We start from the raw sequence: 21,435 nt of genomic DNA, 5'->3' as shown, positions 1-21,435 counted from the left end.
ACTGGCACAAAATGTAGTAAGACAAAGATGCATCTGGAGCCTGTTCTCATCTTGTGAAAAGTGCTCAGTCTTTGAATCCTACAGGTCTGGATTCACGCCACAGCTCTGTGACTTCCTTCTAATGTGTCCTTGGTGAGCAAGTTTTTCATCCTTCTACTCCTAGAGTTTCCTCCTCTGCAAAATGAGTATTCTCACTCCATGTTGCAAAACTGCTTCAAGCTTTGAGATATTTCTATAAAATACCTGGCATGTTGTAGGAGATGCTCAGGGTGAAAAAAGTAGCTACTTTAAAGTCTGGGCTTCCCTGGTGGCTCAGTGGGGAAGAATCTGCCTGCCAAGCGGGAGACACAGGTTCAGTCCCTGGGTTGGGAAGATCTTCCAGAGAAGGAAATGACAACCCTCTCCAGTATTCTTGCCTGGGACCTGGGAAATCCCATGGACAGAGGAGCCTGGTGGGCTGATCCCACGGAGTCGCAAAAGAGTCAGACATGACTTAACAACTAAACAACAACAGCTATTAATTCTGGAAACAGACCAGATTTACTGAACTCACCCTCTGACAGCTGTCAACCTAAGGTTGCAGATCTGATTTTTGAACAGTTATTTTTCAGGTCAATGTGAATATCAATTATACCTGCTTCATAAGAATTAAATGAGATAGCATAATACTTGCTATCTAAGAAGTGCTTAGTAAAGGATGCCTGTTGCTGTGTCTGTGCTATAATATATCCTTTAAAATATTTTTGGTAGAGAGATAATAATAGGAGACTCTATAAACTAGTCGGAGTTGGCAATTTATGAGAAATGAGAAGGCTTAAGGGGTCAGGCTTGTCCTTCTGGAGGAGACGAAGCCTGTTCACGTGGCCTTCCTTCCGCATAACTGCTCTGTCCGTAGAAACCGTTCTGCAGAGGAGCTTGCCAAGTGCCAGTGTGATGAGAAGTCGACTCCGAGGTCCTCATTACTGAGCCTCTCATGAAGTTCGTAGGTGACCTTGCTGAGTGAAAGTTCATTTTGTGGTTTGTGAAGGCACTTGGCTAACATGCTGGAAAAGCTGGAAAAGGCCATCATTTTTTCACCCCATTTCCCTCACTTAATCACATATACAGCTGTCAGGCAGCGCTACAGATCAGGTCTGTGCCATCAGGTTCCTTTGGAGGCATTTGTGTGGTAAATATCTTCGACTGTTTCCCTCACATCGAGGAGGAGTTTCCCTCCTCACATTGGAGGAGTTGTGATTTAAAGGGTAGAATCGTCTCTTTCCACAGTGGTGGAAAGAAAAGTGTCAGTGGTGGGGGCCTGTTCACCCGTGGTCATGGTCATTCATGTGGGTTGATGTATCTTCATACTACTGGGGTTAGTCTTTGGGGGACCCCTCGGCCCATCCCTCTGCTCCTTCCAGCCTCTCCCAGGAGCCCTCACCTCTCTCCTTTCAGCCCCCTCTGTGTACTCCTTACAGTCAACTCATGGAATGGTGTATCACTCAGTCTCAGGTTAAATAAAGTATAGTACATTTGAATAAACTTGTTTCCCTATACAAATATAAGTCCTTTCAATTCATGCTGTTCTTGAATCACATTTTTGGGTTATTGACAACTAGAAGCCATTACAGAACCCCTAATCGTGGGATTAGTACCAATAATTTATTCCTTGTGCCTTTAGTACAACTAATGCTAGCTTCTTCCTGTAGTTAATCTCTGAAAGTTAATGAGCTGCCTTATAGCTAAAACTTAGAAAAAGCACTTAAACAGTTTTTAAGGGCAACCACTGATTTGATTAGTGAAAAGTCCACATGGTATTTCTTCCTACTCTTCTTGAATGTGTTCTTTGGAATTGTTTTCTAAGTAGAGATTTCATTTCTTGTTCCAAAGGGAAGATAACAGCTTCTTTCGATGGAACTGTTAAAATGGATTATCGATTACTGGCATCTACAAAAGATCTTAGTACCTTGTAATTTACTGAAGAGGGAGGTTTCCGTATTTATCATGTGTCAGTAAAGATATTCCAGTATCTCTCTTGACAAGATAATTAGGGAAAATTGCACGTTGAGCAAACTGAATTGTAGGCACAGGAGAGTAGGTGGGTGGGAAGGGGATCGGTAGTGTTGACTGAAAGAGACTATATTCAGAATCAAGTCAAACATAGATGAGCTAAAGCTATTATGATTTAGTCATTGTCCATTTTGTAAATGAGTCTGTCTTAGATACTCTGTTTATCAGGTCATAGGAATGAAGTATGACAGGAGAACTCTTAGATTTTTGCCACTGGGAGAGAGAACTAATGTCTGTGTTAGAAAAAGAATCCTGTTTTTGAAATGTTTATCAGTACAGCTGCTGGAGCTCCATCGATTGCTGGCTACTTTGTGACCAGGTGAGCAGACCCATCCACACAGAGTTCTGACAGATCTGGACACTTGATCTTAGGCAGGCCACTTGTCTCTAATGACAGTTTCTCATCTGTAAGTTGGTAATTGGGCTTGCTTGGTGGCTCAGATGGTAAAGAATCTGCCTGCAGCGCAGGAGATCTGGGTTCAATGCCTGGGTCGGGAAGATCTAGAGAAGGAGATGGCAACCCACTCCAGTATTCTTGCCTGGAGAATCCCACAGACAGAGGAACCTGACGGTCTACAGTCCATGGGGTCACAAAGAGTTGGACATGATGGAGTAACTAACAGTTTCACTTTCAAGTTGATAATTACCCAGATTCCACTTGTCTGACACAGTTATCAGTGTAACAAGTACAAGGTGTTTTTTGGTTTTTTTTTTCTCTTTTCCTTCTTCCATCGAGCATGTTCTTCTGCTTGCAAATCTTTGTGAGTATGAATCATCTTAACAGGATGAGACAGCTTCCTATTTACTTCTTTACTACATTGTTTTCAGACTTCACTTAGCAAATTACAACGGAACATCAGAAATTCTGTGACTTTCATATACCACTGGGTATACAGTACAGGCATACCTTGGAGATATTACAGGTTTGGTTACAGATCATTGCAATAAAGCCAATATCACAATAAAGCTAGTACATGAATTTTTGTTTCCCAGTGCATATAAAAGTTACATTTACACTGTATTGTAGTCTTAAGTGTGCAAAAATAATTACATCTAAAAAACGTGCAGACCTTAATTAAAAGATACTTTATTGCTTAAAAATTCCAAAACAATTGCAATAGTCACATCAAAGATCACAGATCACCATAACAAATATAATGACGAAGTTTGAAATATTGCAAGAATTACCAAAATGTGACACATAGACATGAAGTTAGCAAACGCTCTTTGGGAAAATGACACCAGTCATCTTGTTTGATGCAGGGGTGCCACCAAGCTTCCATTTGTCTAAAAAAAAAAAAAAATTCAAGTATCTGTGAAGTATAGTAAAGCAAAAAGCACAGTAAAATGAGGCTGCCTGTGTATTTCAGAGATGACCTTGCACACTTTTTTTTTTTTTAATTAGTTGGAGGCTAATTACTTTACAATATTGTAGTGGTTTTTGTCATACATTGACATGAATCAGCCATGGATTTACATGTATTCCCCATCCCGATCCCCCCCTCCCACCTCCCTCTCCACCCGATTCCTCTGGGTATTCCCAGTGCACCAGGCCCGAGCACTTGTCTCATGCATCCAGCCTGGGCTGGTGTTTCACCCTAGGTAATATACATGTTTCGATGCTGTTCTCTTGAAACATCCCACTATCGCCTTCTCCCACAGATCCAAAAGTCTGTTCTGTATATCTATGTCTCTTTTTCTGTTTTGCATATAGGGTTATCGTTACCATCTTTCTAAATTCCATATATATGCGTTAGTATACTGTATTGGTCTTTATCTTTCCTTGCACACTTTGAATAGTTGTAGGATCCAGAAGAGTTTGGGACTAGCCATCCATTTATACTCACTCTTTCCTGTACAGGCCTTGTGCTCTCTCATCATGACACTTTCGTTCATATTATTTCTGCTTCATTCCTTTCTACAATACCCACTTCAAGCACTTCTTTCAATAAACCTTCTGTTTCATTGATATCTGCCTCCTCTGAAATTACAACTTTAGTGGCATTACCCTTTTATTTTTTTTTAACTGAAGGGTAATTGCTTTACAGTGTTGTGTTGGTTTCTGCCACACGTCAGTGTAAATCAGCCATAAGTATACATATGTCGCCTCCCTCCCACCCCCTAGGTTGTCACAGAGCACTGGGTTCAGCTCCTTGTACTATATGGCATTTTCCCACTAGCTATCTATTTTACATGTGGTATATATATATATATTTCAGTGCTACTCTTTCAGTTCATCCCACCCTTTCCTTCCCCTGCTCTGTCTCCAGTTCTGTTCTCTATGTCTACAAGTGGTTCTCCTCTTGATTGGGATATAATTGCATGTCCTTTGTTAGCCCACACCATTATTGTGCATTGTTGTTTAATTATCTGGAATGCAACTGGATTTTCATACTGCTGGCTGAGAGTTCTGTGTTGTAAATCTTGATACCCTCCCTGGTGCTGAGCACAGGTCTCTTGTCTGTAGATGACACCTAAGTTTTTCTTCATCCTTGCATCTACTTGGCATTCATAAGGTACATGTCGAGCGTTTCCTTTGTACCACACACTGGTGCTTGGTGCTGAGAAGCTAAAGCTAAAGAAGATGTGGTGTCATTTTTGCCATCAAGTGTACATAGTCTATGTGGGACAGGCAGACTAGTAAATAGTTAAAGCATGGTATGAATAGAAGGAAACTGTAGGGCATTTTTATAGTCTAGGAACATTTTTATAGAGAGATATTTTTGCAAATGTTTGAATTGTATCTTAATAGAAAAATAGGATTTCTCTTGAAGTTAAAGTTTAAAAAGCATTTTGGAATTGCTTGATATTTTGACTTTATAGATTGCTGCCTTTATCCCAAGTATTATCATACCCTCATACAGATTTTAAAGTATATTGTGTATTGACTTTATTTACAAAAAACAAAAACAAGTCTTGGTACTTTCTAAAAGGGGAATTCCAGTGAATAGAATGTCATATTTCAGAGGAGTTGCTTTTAAACTATGTAAAGCCTAACTTTTATCCTGCTTGAGGTCTCTTCATGCTCCAGGTCTCATTCTCTGCTCCCAGGTTCTTTCTCTGCTGCTACTATGAACTCTGGAAGCTGGGTGTTTCCATTAGAGCCCAGGGCTGCCTGAAGACCTCTTACAGTTAGAAAGCTTGAAGCTCTTCCTTTGTGGGGTGTCAGGATTAAACTGGGCAGGAGGCACTGTGTTCTGTCCGGAGGAAAGTATGATACCAAAATTCAGCCCTCTCCATCACCCATTTAACACAAACTGATTAACCAAATAAAACCCTTTAAAATTGTTTTCAACAGTTTGACATTAAATAACTTCTAATAAATTACATTACAAAAACATCTAAGTCAAGATTAAAACATTAAGATATGTGCTTTATTCAAATGGCTTCAAGTGCAGACAATTCAAGTGCAAGTATCTCTTCTTTCCTATTTTTATTCTGTTTGAACACAGTATCAAGGTTATGTCTCCTGAATGTCAATTCTAGCCTCTTGGATATAAAATTTACGCCAGAAAGTTGGGTGTTTTTCTTCACGTCCCTTTTTCCTAAATTCCTGAAATAATAAATTTGTTTACATTTCTATAATGAAGCTCAAGTTTTACATTTTTTCTTATGACATGAATAAATAATGCATAGTGGAAGGTGACAGATCTGGGTTCATTTCCTAGCCAGTAAACACTGGGCTGCTCTCTGCTGCAGAAATGTGAAATAATACAACTTTCTAGGGTTACTTTAGACCCACATAAGATAATGTGAAAATCCTGTAGTACCATTCAAAATGGAAATGATCTACACCTGTACCAGAGACAAATAGTACTACTGTATTTGATTAGGCAACAAGAAGGAATTTGTGAGAAGTAGCCTTTTTTCCAGGTTTCCAAAAAAAAAAGGGCACTTAAAAAAAAAAATAATGAACCAAATCTTACCAGTCTTAACATAATTTGTCTCTTAATTTCAGTTTGTCCACAGCAGAAATTGAAAACCGCGCCCAGTCCCTTCATCTCTTTGAGACATTGAAGACCGACCCTGAAGGCTTTCACAAGCACATGGTCAAGTATATTTACCCCACAATCGGCGGCTTTGATCATGAAAGGCTGCTATACTATTTCACTCTGCTGGAGAGCTGCGGCTGCGCGAATCTCGGGAAGTACGCCATTAAACCGGAAACCCATGTTCGGCTACTGAAGAAATTTAAGGTAGTGGCGTCAGGTAAGATGATCATCTTCCTGCCTGAATTCATTCCTTAAATTCAGTCTTGGACTTCATTTTCGGTACATGATCGTGTTCCTCCACCGTGGCTGGCATAACTGTGAAACCACAGTATTATGATGCTAGTTGACTTTAGTTGTCATCTCTCCAGCTCCTTTACTTATTGTTGAGAGACTTAAATACTAGAGCAAGTTTGGTCACACAATGACTTACAGAAGGCCTGGTATTAAAATCCAAAGTTTCTGAGGTCTTTTTTCCTCTACTCCCATTGTTTATATTTTATCTATATAAATGACAAGGTTGAGACACTTTAAAATAGGCCGTTTGGCAGAATTTTACTTCAGTGGAACCTATGTGTTTAAGGAATGTATGAAGCCTTTAAGAGCTTTTGAATCTTTAATGAATTGTGGAAATCTGTAGAATGGTGTCTGTTTGTCTTTGTGCTTGTAACTAACAGGTTAACCAGAAGGTATGCAATTAAAGGCGGGGAAAGAAAAAGGGGGAAAAAAAGAAAAGAAGTTAACTACATTAAAATCTCTCAAATCTGTATGAAATTTTATAATTTACTGAACCCGGGTCTCCTGCATTGCAGGCAGATTCTTTACCGTCTGAGCCACCTGGGAAGCCTTTATAATTTATAAGGTACTTTCATCTGCTATTCATAACGATTGTGAGAATTTATTTCAGTTTATCAGTGGTTCACTGAGTAACTGAATTCAACCATGGACCAGATACAGAGAAAAAGGAGTGAGGTTCAATCCCTGCCTTTAGGTAGTTGATGAGATGTCAGATGGATGACATGAACATGGTGCAGTTTGGTGAGAGCACTGTTAGCGAGGATGTAGGCGCAATGGGGCACTGAGGAACTAAGGAGATGTGGCCAAGTCCAGGGCACGCATGAGGATGCTAGGACTCACAGAGTGACCAGTTCAGGGCTGCACAGTTGGCCAAGCTGCAAGCAGGGATTGGAACTCAGATTTTCAGTTTCATCTCAGTGACAAATGAAGCTGTCTCTTAGAACTGAATCTTTTCATTCAGCCATGCAGAGAGGCCCTGTGTGGGTTTGAAAGTTCCTGTGTGTTTATGTTGGAATAAACTACTCTCTCTTTTTCTTGCCTTTCCAATAGGTCTTGATTACAAAAAGCTGACTGATGAAAACATGAATCCTCTTGACGCATTGGAGCCAATCCTTTCAAGTCAGAATATTTTATCCATTTCCAAACTTGTTCCCAAAATCCCTGGAAAGGATGGCCGCATGCTTTCCCCAAGCTCTCTGTACACCATCTGGTTACAGAAGCTGTTCTGGACCGGAGACCCTCACCTCATTAAACAAGTCCCGGCGTCCCCCTCAGAGTGGCTGCATGCCTATGACGTCTGCATGAAGTACTTCGATCGCCTCCTCCCAGGCGACCTCATCACTGTGGTGGACGCAGTGACCTTTTCTCCAAAAGCTGTGACCAAGGTAACCAAAAAGATAGCTTCATGTAGACTGGCCATTTTAGAGGAAATGAAAATTGCCCTTCCGGTCTGTCACTTGTTTTTGTTCCTTTCCTGAAATGAGGAACACTTACATGGTTGGTGGTTTCGTTTTGTGCTGAGCATGACGTATGTTCACTGGGAGGCCGTTTTCCTCTATCACAGTTTTACAGGTGGTCTAAATCAGGCTTGACGGTTGTAATTTGCACATCCATTTTGTGCATGTTGTAGTTGTTCTCATAACATGTCATTTTATAGTAAATACTCCAGCCTTTTCTTTCCAACTGACAAGTGGGAAGAACCTCCAGTGCCAAGCCCATGTTCCCTGCATTCAGAGCCAGGCTAACAACTTGCTGCATTGAAAATCAAGATCTTAAAAAATTTTCACATGAAGAATACTTAGGACGTGACTGAGTGGTAGAATTAACCAGAGTCTGTGTTGAATTTTCCAATGTCCACTCTGTGTCTCAGTGACCACTTTAACTGGATTCTAAGTCCTGCTGTTGGTCCTTCAACAATGTAGACCTTCACATAAATAGACGGTATAGGTCCTTCCCCTCCCCTTCTTGCCCCCCTCATCCAGACTCCCCTGCTTACCACAAATGTGGATTTTTCATTGCTTGGACATGGAGTATTGTCTCTCCTAGAAGATCTGACTGCTGGTCTCAGATCTAAACAGCATCATCTTTGGGACTTCTTTTCACTTTCTCTCTCCTGTCTTTGCTGCTACCTTCTCTTTCTACCTTCTCTTTTTACCAAGTTGCCCAGTCTGCCCAGGACCCTACCCCGTGTATTTTTACTGTTGTTCATGTTATCCTGAAAACTGAGTGTAGAGTCTAAGAATCCAAGTCATTCATTTGGGGATTGGCACAGGTGAAGGTTCAAACATCTACTAGAAATGCTAGTTTTAGCTACCTTGTTAGATTAATAGTTGTGGGTAACCAGGGACTCCATTTCCTTATTATAACTCAGTTAATTCAGTTAATAACTTGGTTTGAAATTTTATAACCAGTATGATAAAAAGGAGATAATCACTTTTGTTGCTGTTAAGAAAAAAGCAAGGATGTCTATAAAAGGATTTAGCATGATATATCTGAAAAGAGCACACATGTAGAGTTACAAGGCTTCGAACTTTGGACCTGCCACTTCTCAGCTCCTTGGTTTAGCCTCAGGAATCTCTGTTAGACTTCTGCCTCCTTAAGGCAGAGGCTGTAATTGGAATTTATGAATAGATAATAACATTACCCTGATTTGAATAGGTGAGGAAATGAAATTGAGGTTCAACAAGGTTAATTTAGTAATAGAGAAGCTATGATTTGAACTCAGGGAGGCTTGTTCCAAGGTCTTTGCTCTTAAGTACTGAAGTGTATTATTTCTAAGAAGTAGAACAAACAGCTAGAGTCAAGGGACCTTTGTCGCAACTGTGGGAGAAAAGTAGGGCCAGACAGCCCCAGGCATTTTCAGTCCAAGCGGAGCAGCCTGTCATGGGATGGATTTTTCTAGAGCAGGGCTGAGTCTAAATGAGGAAGGCCGGGCCAGAGCCTCGCAATGCCTGGAAAAAGACGAGAGTCCAGCAAACAGTGGATAAATCTCCAAGAGTGAGAAGAAGTTGTAGTCCAATTAAGTGCTAGCAATGCTGGAAGTGTGTTTTGGAGGGAAAGGGATGAGCCAAGAGGGATGTTGAAATCCAAGAAAATGGCTCCAGAGCTGGGTGGGACCTGTGAACCAGCCGAAGGAGCTCGACAAGCGAATAGACTGGCCAGGAAGATGGAGTGGTCCAGGCTGAAGAAGATTTTATGTATTTTGTCTAAGAGCAAAGACAAAGCCTAGCATAGCCAGCCAAGGCCATGTTCTAATTGTGAGCACGTGTGTGGGGATGGACAAACAGCCTAGACTTTCCAACAGCGGTTATTTGCTTGTGGTTAAGCAAACCTAGGAGTTAGATGCAGAGTCTACTCAGATTGTTATTTATGTTTTAAGTCAGACGATTTTAAGTTACAGCACGTTCTCATCGCCTTAGTTTCTTAATTGTGTATCTTTAAGATACCCTCCAACCACAAGAAAATGTATGACCCAGTTGTCTGTGGGCATATGTGCACTTCTTCCGAGGAAAAGATGCATAGCTGACCCAGTTGGGATCAAGTCAGTTAATTGTGGTGGTGTTTTCTCTTAGCCCAGATGGTGTAATTCTCAGCAAGATATTTTACTGTAGAATGTGTCAAGAGGTGGTTTCCTACTAAGTCAAGCTATAGAAAAGTAAGACAGCCACATTAATTTGCTGTCTTTAGATTTATGTCTGTTCTTGGTTTATTAATTGGCAAGCTTTAAGTTTTCCATTCAGAGAGGGCAAATACAAAATTTAGGTGCGGTGCGTCTTTGAAATCACACAATGCTGTCCTAGAGAGAGAGGGTATAAAATTCATGTTGAAATACAACCCTCACACGTCAGAGGACACATTTGGAAAAGGAAATGCGGCTGGATGTGGCCAAGTTTGCAAAACACCAGATGTTGCCACAGCTTGTACATGATGTAAAAAATGTAAAATAAGTGTATGTTACTCATATATAGTGTGCAGTTTTCAAATGTGTACCCACATTTAATTCAGAGCCAAACTTTTGGAAAGAACTGGTGAACTCCTGCTAGAGGGCCTAACAAGTATTCAAATATTGGAATTCATAGAGGAATATCCCCAAAGCCTGAATTTCATACCCATTCTGTGATGAAATAAGCCTGCTAAGGCACTTTGCCTTCATAATAATAGTCGCTTGCGCTAGCAGAATTCATAGACATTCTGGGGAAAATATTAACAAAACAACATTATGTCATGTAGGCTAAGATTGAATTTGCATGACATTCGAGGTGATGAATATGCAGAAGGGAAAAAAATACAAACGTTTCAAGTGCATTGACTGTAGTTCTCAATCGCAGCTTTCCAGTTGAGTCAGGTTAGGCTTGCTCTCCTATTACTTTTCCAAATCAGTAATTAGAAACATTTTTATAGAAGGGCCAGAGAACGAGTTAGTGGGTTAGAAATCCAGGAAAATGGTCAGCAAAGCTGAAAAGTAGGTCAGAACACCATTTGCTTGGTTCAGACATGATGTGATTATAGAAGGGGACACTTGCGTGTAATCCTGGCCTTTGTGTTCTGTGCTCAGTGCTCACTCTTGGTTGCTGGTAGAGCTACATCCAAAAATAAGGATGCGGAAAGTACTCCTATTTAGAAAATGCTCCTCAGGAGTTTGCCCAAATCCTTCTTTTAAAAGTTCGGAAGTAACAGAATTAGAAGCGCCTTCTGTTGCCCTGCCCAATGCTTCTCAAACTGGATTGGGTAGGCGTTTACCACTCTCTCCCCACCCGTGTGCACCCTGGGTTTCAGCCTCTACCTTTTGTTCATTTGGGAAATGTATCTCCTTTGGGTTAGAGCAGAAAAATTCTTGAGAACCTCTTTAGTCTGACCTCTGACCTTGAGCATCATTTCTATTGTTAATTAAGCCACTACCTCTGCTTCTGTATTTATTTACACACACGCACACATATACATAAGGAATCTTTCTTTCTCTTCTTATGTTGCCCACTTTCTGGTTCTGCCTTCTGAAGCTATGGAAACAGCATGAGGGCATCTCTTGTTCATAAGACTTTAGATTCTTGAACTAAGCTACTATTTCCTCCCTTATCCTATTGTCTAGACTACTTGCTGTAAAAATCTGGAAAAATAGATTTATCTTAAAAACCATGATATGATCTAAAAATAAATTTTACTTCAGAAGTAACAAGCAAAAGGCTGCATTGATAGCTATAACTTCAGGATCTTTCTGGTGCTAATGCCGTCTGTTAACTAAGAATGGGAGTGCATTTTTCACCATAATGAACAATTGGTGTTAGAAATCTATGTAAAAATGTTTAGGTAATGCATATTTCCTAATTGCATGGCATGATATATGACTTTCTGATGCATCAATCAAATGCATGCTATACAGATTTATTGAGTATTTAGGCATTATTGTGTGCTGTATACTCTATTAGTTGCCATTGGAGACATCAAGACATAAAAGACATGCCTGTAGAAACTTAAAATTAAGGGTTTTTTTCTTTACAGTAAAATTATAGTAATTGAGAATTACTTTCCCTATGAAATTAGAAATTCACTGAGGGCAGGGATGTTGCCTTTTATCTCCAAAGCTCCAGGTATCTAGTGTGGTATAAAAACAGATACTCCTAAAAAAAAAAAACAAAAAAAACCCCAGATACTCCTTCAAGTGGTTTTTCAAATAGTTATTATCATAGATGGACAGTTTTTGCATCTTTTGATTTGTGGATGCCTTATTATTCTTAGCAATTATTGAGGACCCTAAACAACCTTTATCTATGTAATATCTGTTGATATTTATCATATTAGAAATGAAAACCAACATATTTTCAAAATACATGTTTAGTTCACTTAAGACTACCAATAGTAGACCCATTTATAGGTTGATGGTAATAGCACCTCTTAATGGAAAATAGAAAGATAGTTATTTCACAAAAAAAAGAAAAATGAAAGCATGACATCATTTTACAGTTACATGTCTGGCTTAATATTAATAGAACACAGCCAGGTTCTCATGTTTGTGTCTGTGTTCAGTTTTTGTCGTTTGGGTTGAAGAAGATGAAGTTTTCAGCCTTACACAGATACAAGGTTAGAAAAGGGAGGTGTGCTTTAATGGCCTGTGGTGTAATTTTGAGTGTTCTTGCCACACTAAAACTCTCAACAAATGATAGATTCTTACAGGCTAATTGTAGTATAGAATCAGAAACCCTATCGTTGATATCTCTATGCTCCATTATACTAAAACTGTTGTTCTAGATCGCACTTTGAATGGCTCTTTTACCTGTGTATGATTTGGAATATAATGAATTAAGCATTTGGAAAATTGGCTCACTGAGTTATGCAAATCATCCAAATGTTGATACAGAGCCTTATACATCATCAGCAAAATCACATGGATTGTTCTGAACACTCCTCTCATCCAGTGAGTCTTCAAGCATTGGGAAGCTGTCAAGCTCACAGTTGTGGGTACAAGTTTTCCAAAATTCCAATTTTTGCTCGAAAGCTTAAGTTGTGTCATTGGCAACAAATACAGTGAATTATTTTCCTTGAAGTGACAGGCTCACTTTGTTCATGTGGGAGAAAATGTTTGCCAAATATTGAAGTCTGAATAGCCATAATTTGTCTATTAAGTTGTTCTTTCAAACACAAATGGTAATGTATGCCAAAGCAGCTACTTCACCTCTTCATGACTCAGAGAGTCATTCAAACACTTTTTCTTTATTATATTTCAGTACACAGTGAGGCATTTTATGTGTATCTCTCAGTCCTTCGGAGATAATGCACTCAGTGGTTGAGATTTAATGAATTATTTTTACTCCTTCATCAAAAACATTCTCAAGTGAAAATACCAGTGGAGAGCACAGTGACTCTTAGGACAGCTTGGTGCCACTCCCTTGTTTGTGCTAAGTTCCCACAGTTTTATCCACCATTGCTTTTTTACCATCATGTAAGTGTCAACACAGTGAAAAAAGGTAAATAATGTTTTCATGTCATTGTCAAAATAATTTTGACCTTGTCAATCTCTTGAAAGAGTCATGGACCCTTGTGGTTTGTTGCCCACACTTTGAGAACCAGTTATAAGTTATTTTTTTCAAAACCACAGCCATCCTGGTGCTCACATGAAAGAGCATTTCAACTTCCTAAATATGTGTAATACAAAAAATAATGAAGATATCTCTGGTCAGTGCCTAAAGGATTGTCTTAGAGTTCAGTTCCTCAAAATAGTGTAATTCCTAATCGGCTTTCCAAATGTAGAGGTGTTAGAAAGAACTTGAAAATGTAAATGGAATGTGTGCATGGTAATATCATGATATCACTCTATGAATTTTTGAGCTTGCAATATATCTTTTCCTTCTACAAAGTTTAGCTTTTATAATTTTTTTAGCGAACATATGCGTTTTTTAATATTAATCAAGCTTAGCAGAGAGTTCTTTAGGAGAGGCATACATTCACCTCTTCCTCAGTTTCATTCCCAGGCCAGGATTTTGCTTTAGAGAAGAGGTGATTGATTTTTCCAGGGCTTGGATACATTAGAATTTGAGGGTGAAGATTAATCATGGCCCTTTTAGAATTCAGGAGGGTGAAAATGAATATCAACAATAAATAAATACTGTTGGAAGAGCTGGAATTGGGGAACGTGGCCTGGATCTGCAGCTCAATAGTCTGTCTTTCACGAAAGTTCACACTTGTTTGAAACTTGGCTGGTTAAGAAGGGCTGCAGAAAGTCATTCTAGAAGGAAGCTGAGGATGGGTGTGCGCTGACAGACAGGGCAGACTGGGGTTGCGACATTAACGTGTGGCTCTGAAGTCTGCTCTCCTCCACTGGGGAGGAGTCGGGGTCGGGGAGAGGTATGCACACGGTGCACTTCCTGGAGTTTCTGCCTGTTGGTTGGAGTGGAAGTTTTCTCCTGATAGTGGAAAGATGAGGAGAGGACAGGGGGCTTTTGGCTTGCTTAATTAATTCGGCTTGATAATGAAACCTCTTGCCAGTGAGGGGAGAAAGGAGTCGAGTCTGTAGGGACCTGGTGCTGTTATGCACCCCGCCATGCCCACTCCCTGAGGCCACTCCTCTCGTCCCTGTGAGTTGCATGGCTCATCCTCCTGGGACCAGTCGTGGCAGTGCAACCTGTTGTAGAAAAACTCCAGCCTAGGTCAGAAGAGAGCCTCTTTTTCCTTCCTGTGGACAAGGCTAAAAATTCACTCTCTGTTCTACTTCCCATCTCAAGAGTTTTCCCCAACTGAACTGAGGATTAAAACTCATCACAAGTTTTAAGTTAAGCCACGAGCTTAAATGAGAGTAGAAACAGGCCAAGTGTTACAGGTCAGCAACTTTAAAATGGCCCAAATTTAAATTCCCGTGATTAAATTCCCAGGGAGAAATTGACATCCTTAAAATCAAATCCACTTGCTCTTTTAGTTAAAGTTCAATTCCATCAAAATCCAAAATTCCTAAGTTCAACAAAAGTAAAGTTCAGAGATGGTTTTCCTGGTTTCTGCTAGTCTTACAGAGAGGGCTGCGTTAGGTGTCTCGGTGATAAATCAGGTTCCTTCAGCAGAATACACCTTCTTTCATTCTAGGAGTAGCTTCTTCAGCAAATCTGAAGTTAAATTAATCCTGCCCCAAGTTTTCCATGCATCTCATTTTAAAAACCCTAAAAGAAAAAGAGAAAAAAATTAAAACAGTATCAACCTCAACTCCATCACCTTGTAATTTAGAAAACTCAAAAGCAAATCACCAGTTCTGAAAGAGCCAAGCAAAATCCTGTTCTGAGTTCAATCCAGATACACATTCCTAGAAGGCTGGAGAGCATGGAAGAGGCCGGGGTGTGTGTTGGGGCGGGGGGCGGTGTTGGTGAGAGCAAAGAGGAGTCGACAGAGAAAACCCCTAACGGGGTTTAACTTTGCCAGCGTATCAGGTCAAACTGCTTATCCAGAGGTTGGTTGGGTAGGTCTCCCATCAAGAGGTTAAGTATGATGTGTGTTCCCCATGGAGGAAAGAAAAAATATCCAGGTTGTCTCCTCTCTGAGGCTGATTTATTTTACGTGTCCCTGTCTGCAGTTGCTCTGCCTACCTAATTTCCATTTCTCCATTTAAACTCTGTGTTCCTCTCAGTTGTGTCCCAGTGGCTACTGTGGCTGCATTTTTTCCTATGAAATCCCACTTGTCTCAGAGTCCTTTGTCTAGGGAGCTTTGCCACTCATGCCCATGTTTGTTTCTGCTGAAAATCACCCTCAATAGATCTCTCAACTGACATCAGCATAAATGGTTTTGAACCCTGTGCCCCTAAGGACCTTGAGAAGGCTGCTACCTTTGCTTTGTGCTTGACTGAATTGAAGTATTTCCATCATATCTTTGAGGCTTGATGGGGAAAGAGCAGTAAATAGTGTCTCATCTTCCAAAGTTACAGTCAGTTAAGAGTCAGAGGTATCAACCAGATGAAGATCAGTTACTTTATTGTTGGGAGGGTTGGAGTGGCAAGCATGGTTGATTTTGTACAGTCAGCTTTCCTCTTACTTGCTCCCTGCCCAGATCTTCAGACATCCCTGTCAAACACAAGGATATTTTATTTGGAGAGCATGAGTGTGTCCTCAAGAGTGCTGCCTCCCACCTTGATTCCCACCTGTGGGACCCTGAGTGGTGGCCTCTGGGTTAGTGCTGTCCATTAGAATGGTGATGTGAACCACCTGTGGAATTTGAGAAGTTCTCGTAGTCACATTAAAAAAGGGTGACACAAAATAGGTGAAATTGTCCTCAATGTTACCATTTCAACCCAGGTCTCCTGCATTGCAGGCAGATTCTTTACCATCCAAGCTACCAGGGAAGCCCATAAAAATATGAGTGAGATATTTTCACATTTTTGTTTTTAATTTTGCATGCTCTTTACCATCTGTTGCGGACTTACTTGTTAATAAAGACGAGTCACATTTCAAATGTTCAGTGATCACATGAATGTATTGGAGACATAATGCCTCACTTGAACCTAAGTCGGCACTTATCCCACAAGTGTTGGCCACTCCCACGGGAGGACAAGAGCAGAAGAAGAGTCACAGGCACATCTCAGAAAGAAAGGGGAAGGCCTAGCCACCCATCGTCAGCGTCTTCCCCCAGTGTCGTCAGCTGTCCCTCCTCCTCCCCGGAGGTGAAAGGCGAAGAGAGGAGCAGTACTTTTCTTCTCAGGACCCATCAGGGAACGTCCTCCTCTGCAGGCCTGGGTGCTCACTGTGCAAAGGACAGGAAAATGGTTCCTGCCACACATACTAAATGAGGGTCAAGCTAACAATAAGTTGTAAGACCTCAGGAGTTATCTGTCATCTACAGAGATCACTGCACGTGCTGTGTAATAACAGTGGTAACAGCTCCCATTTATTGTTCACTTAGTATGTACCAGAAGCTGGCTCTCCACTTGACCTTCTCTCTAGTTATCATCACAATGGCCCTGCAAGGTTGATATTGCATCTCGGTTTGAAATGAGCACACTGAAGGTTAGAGGTTAAGTAATTTGTTCAAGGTCAGAAGCAAGTTAGTAGCTGAGTCAGAATTCTAGTCCTAGTCTTATCTGTTCAGTGTTAGAGGTCTTCAGCAAATAATAATCTTTCTTCCTCAGGGAGGCACCCACCATTTTCTGAAGCAGATTGGATCCGTTGATGTTATTTCTTATATGGAGTCCACATCTGCCCCTTATCTGGTCTCTTTTTTGTAACAAGAAATAGAACCACTTCCTTCCTTGCTCTTTGAGAAATGGAATAAAAATACCATATATCCCCCAAGATTTTCTTCCCCCATTTCTTCTTTATTCCTCAAATAGCCTGGATTTCATGTGTTTCAGTTATAATCACCTTCTTGACACAATTTACATGTGTGTTCCTCTAAAAAACAAAAAATGGAGAAGAAACGGGAAAAAAAAAAAATCGCTTCTATGTATTACTTTTTCTAGTGCTGTTGTAACTGATTAACACACCCCCGGATGGCTTAAATAATATCATTAATTGTCTTAAATTCTGTAGGTGAGAGGTTGGGCAGGAGTCTCTCTGGGCTGAAATCCAGGTTTAGGAAGGGCTCCATTGTTGTCCAGAGGTTCAAGGGGAGAATACAGTGGTGAGTGAAGGAAGTGAATCTCCCTTCTTTGGCTCATGGTCCCCTCTCCTCCATCTTCAAAGCCAACAACACTGCCTCTTTCTGATTCTCTGTCTTCACATACTTCTCTCCAACCAAAGCCAGGAAAAGGTCTCACTTTCAAGGACTCATGTGACAAGATGGGAGCCTGCGTGGATGGCCCTGGATAATCTCCCCATCGCAGGGACTGGACCATTAATCACATCAGCAAAGTCCCTTTGCCCTTACTGTAGCATGTTCATAGATCCGAGGATTAGGATGTACCTCTTTGGGGACCGTGATTCTACCCACCTCTACTTTTATATGTAATAAGGTTTTAGACACTTCAGTCACTCAGTTGTTTCCAATTATTTGCGACCCCATGAATCGCAGCACGCCAGGCCTCCCTGTCCATCACCAACTCCCAGAGTTTACTCAAACTCATGCCCATCGAGTCGATGATGCCATCCAGTCATCTCATCCTCTGTCGCCCCCTTCTCCTCCTGCCCCCAATCCCTCCCAGCATCAGGGTCTTTTCCAGTGAGTCAACTCTTCTCATGAAGTGGCCAAAGTACTGGAGTTTCAGCTTCAGCATTAGTCCTTCCAATGAACACCCAGCACTGATCTCCTTTAGGATGGACTGGTTGGATCTCCTTGCAATCCAAGGGACTCTCAAGAGTCTTCTCCAATACCACAGTTCAAAAGCATCAATTTTTCAGTGCTCAACTTACTTTATGGTCCAACTTCACATTCATACATGACTACTGGAAAAACCACAGCTTTGACCAGACAGACCCTTGTTGACAACGTAATGTCTCTGCTTTTTAACATGCTGTCTAGGTTGGTCATAACTTTCCTTCCAAGGAGTAAGTGTCTTTTAATTCATGGCTGTAGTCACCATCCGCAGTGATTTTGGAGCCCCAAAATATAAAGTCTGACACTGTTTCCACTGTCTCCCCATCTATTTCCCATGAGGAGATGGGACCAGATGCCATGTCTTAATTTTCTGAATGTTAAGCTTTAAGCCAACTTTTTCACTCTCCTCTTTCACTTTCATCAAGAGGCTTTTTAGTTCCTCTTTGCTCTCTGCCATAAGGGTGGTGTCATCTGCACATCTGAGGTTATTGATATTGCTCCCAGCAATCTTGATTCCAGCTTGTGCTTCTTCCAGCCCAGCATTTCTCATGATGTATTCTGTGTATAAGTTAAATAAGCAGGGTGACAGTATATAGCCTTGATGTACTCCTTTTCCTATTTGGAACCAGTCTGGTGTTCCATGTCCAGTTCTAACTTTTGCTTCCTGACCTGCATACAGGTTTCTCAAGAGGCAGGTCAGGTGGTCTGGTATTCCCATCTCTTTTTTAGAATTTTCCACAGTTTATTGTGATCCACACAGTTGAAGGCTTTGGCATAGTCAATAAAGCAGAAATAGATGTTTTTCTGGAACTCTCTTACTTTTTCGATGATCCAGCGGATATTGGCAATTTGATCCCTGGTTCCTCTGCCTTTTCTAAATCCAGCTTGAACATCTGGAAGTTCTCGGTTCATGTATTGCTGAAGCCTGGCTTGGAGAACTTTGAGCATTACTTTACCAGCGTATGAGATGAGTGCAATTGTGCGGTAGTTTGAGCATTCTTTGGGATTGCTTTTCTTAGGGATTGAAATGAAAATGGACCTTTTCCAGTCCTGTGGCCACTGCTGAGTTTTCCAAATTTGCTGGCATCCTGAGTGCAGCACTTTCACAGCATCATCTTTCAGGATTTGAAATAGCTCAAATGGAATTTCATCACATCCACTAGCTTTGTTCATAGTGATGCTTTCTAAGGCCCACTTGACTTCACATTCCAGGATGTCTGGCTCTAGGTGAGTGATCACACCTTCATGTTTATCTGGCTCATGAAGATCTTTTTCGTACAGTTCTTCTGTGTATTTTTGCCACCTCTTCTTAATAATCTTCTGCTTCTGTTAGGTCCATACCATTTCTGTCCTTTATCGAACCCATCTTTGCCTGAAATGTTCCCTTCGTATCTCTAATTTTCTTGAAGAGATCTCTAGTCTTTCCCATTCTGTTGTTTTCCTCCATTTGTTTGCATTGATCGCTGAGGAAGGCTTTCTTATATCTCCTGGCTATTCTTTGGAACTCTGTATTCAAATGAGTGTATCTTTCCTTTTCTCCTTTGCTTTTCACTTCTCTTCTTTTCAAAGCTATTTGTAAGGCCTCCTTAGACAACCATTTTGCCTTTTTACATTTCTTTTCCATGGGGATGGTCTTGATCCCTGTCTCCTGTACAATATCATGAACCTCCGTCCATAGTTCATCAGGCTCTCTGTCTATCAGATCTAGTCCCTTAAATCTATTTCTCACTTCCACTGTATAGTCATAAGGGATTTGATTTAGGTCATACCTGAATGGTCTAGTGGTTTTCCCTACTTTCTTCAGTAAGTCTGAATTTGGCAATAAGGAGTTCATGATCTGAATGAGTGCAATTGTGTGGTAGTTTGAGCATTCTTTGGGATTGCCCCATTCTTTGGGATTGCCTTTCTTCGGGATTGGAATGAAAACTGACCTTTTCCAGTCCTGTGGCCACTGCTGAGTTTTCCAAATTTGCTGACATATTGAGTGCAGCACTTTCACAGCATCATGTTTTAGGATTTGAAATAGCTCAACTGGAATTCTATCACCTCCTCTAGTTTTTGTTCATAGAGATGCTTCCTAAGGCTCACTTAACTTCACGTTCCAGGATGTCTGGTTCTAGGTGAGTGATCATACCATCATGGTTATCTGGGTCATGAAGCTCTTTTTTGTACAAAATTTCTGTGTATTCTTGCCACCTCTTTTTAATATCTTCTGCTTCTGTTAGGGCCATACCATTTAGTTTCTTTGGCTTTAAAGTTAGTATGTTTGATCTTAAATAAACTAAGATCCACTTACTTACATATAAGAAAGTATGTATGCATTATGGCACTACATCAGCATTAAGGTTTTTTTTTTCTTTACCAAAATGGAAAAATGGTAAAAAGTATTGAAAAAAAAAAAAAAAAACAACGCTGATGTAGTGCCATAATGCATACATACTTTCTAATATGTAAGTAAGTGGATCTCAGTTTATTTAAGATCAAATATACTAACTTTTTTTTTTTTAGTTTTATTTTTTACTTTTTTTTCATTTATTTTTATTAGTTGGAGGCTAATTACTTCACAGCATTGCAGTGGGTTTTGTCATACATTGACATGAATCAGCCATAGAGTTACACGTATTCCCCATCCCGATCCCCTCTCCCACCTCCCTCTCCACCCGATTCCTCTGAGTCTTCCCAGTGCACCAGGCCTGAGCACTTGTCTCATGCATCCAGCCTGGGCTGGTGATCTGTTTCCCTGTAGATAATATACATGCTGTTCTCTCGAAACATCCCACCCTCGCCTTCTCCCACAAAGTCCAAAAGCCTGTTCTGTACATCTGTGTCTCTTTTTCTGTTTTGCGTATGGGGTTATCATTACCAACTTTCTAAATTCCATATATATGTGAAACATACTAACTTTAAAGCCAAAGAAGCTACGTGCCTGTCTTTGCAATTACTGGTGTGTGTGTGTAGGGGGGGGGGGGGGTGTGTGTGTGTGTGTCCACGTTGATCTTTGTGTATACATTACAGCAGTAAATGAAGATCTTTTGATCTTCATAATTTTTTTAAATTGAAAGGATGCATGTCAAATGCATATTTGTCTCAGAAGACACTATTTCTGAAGATCCTTTTCTGAATGAAAAGTTCCTTTCTCATATATTTTTTAAGACTATTTTTTAGAGTAGTTTTGGTTCACAGCAAAATTAAGAGGAAGGTACAGGGGTTTTCTAATTGTTCCTACCCCTATACATGTATATTCTCCCCCACTTTGAATATCCCTTACTAGGAGATACTTTTTTTTTTTTTTCAATTGATAAACCTACACTTGACACATCATCATCACCCAAAGCCCATAGTTTACCTTAGGGTTCACCTTAGTGTAGTACTTTCTGTAGGTAT

The 21,435-nt window shown here is 40.5% G+C and overlaps 1 protein-coding gene across 1 annotated transcript in view; it reads left to right on the top strand.

Annotated features, from left to right (window-relative positions):
• Positions 1 to 21,435, top strand: part of NBAS (NBAS subunit of NRZ tethering complex) — a 312,486-nt gene that overhangs the window by 214,157 nt on the left and 76,894 nt on the right. Inside the window, exons 43-44 of the mRNA XM_065928602.1 lie at positions 6,008 to 6,258; positions 7,386 to 7,720. Of these exons, the coding sequence (XP_065784674.1) occupies positions 6,008 to 6,258; positions 7,386 to 7,720 (586 nt within the window). The remainder of the gene's footprint in view (positions 1 to 6,007; positions 6,259 to 7,385; positions 7,721 to 21,435) is intronic.

The sequence above is a fragment of the Muntiacus reevesi genome, chromosome 3 (assembly GCF_963930625.1).
Source record: "Muntiacus reevesi chromosome 3, mMunRee1.1, whole genome shotgun sequence".
NCBI lineage: Eukaryota > Metazoa > Chordata > Mammalia > Artiodactyla > Cervidae > Muntiacus > Muntiacus reevesi.
The sequence above is the reverse complement of the archived record's forward strand: the minus strand, read 5'-3'. Positions and strand labels throughout refer to the sequence as shown.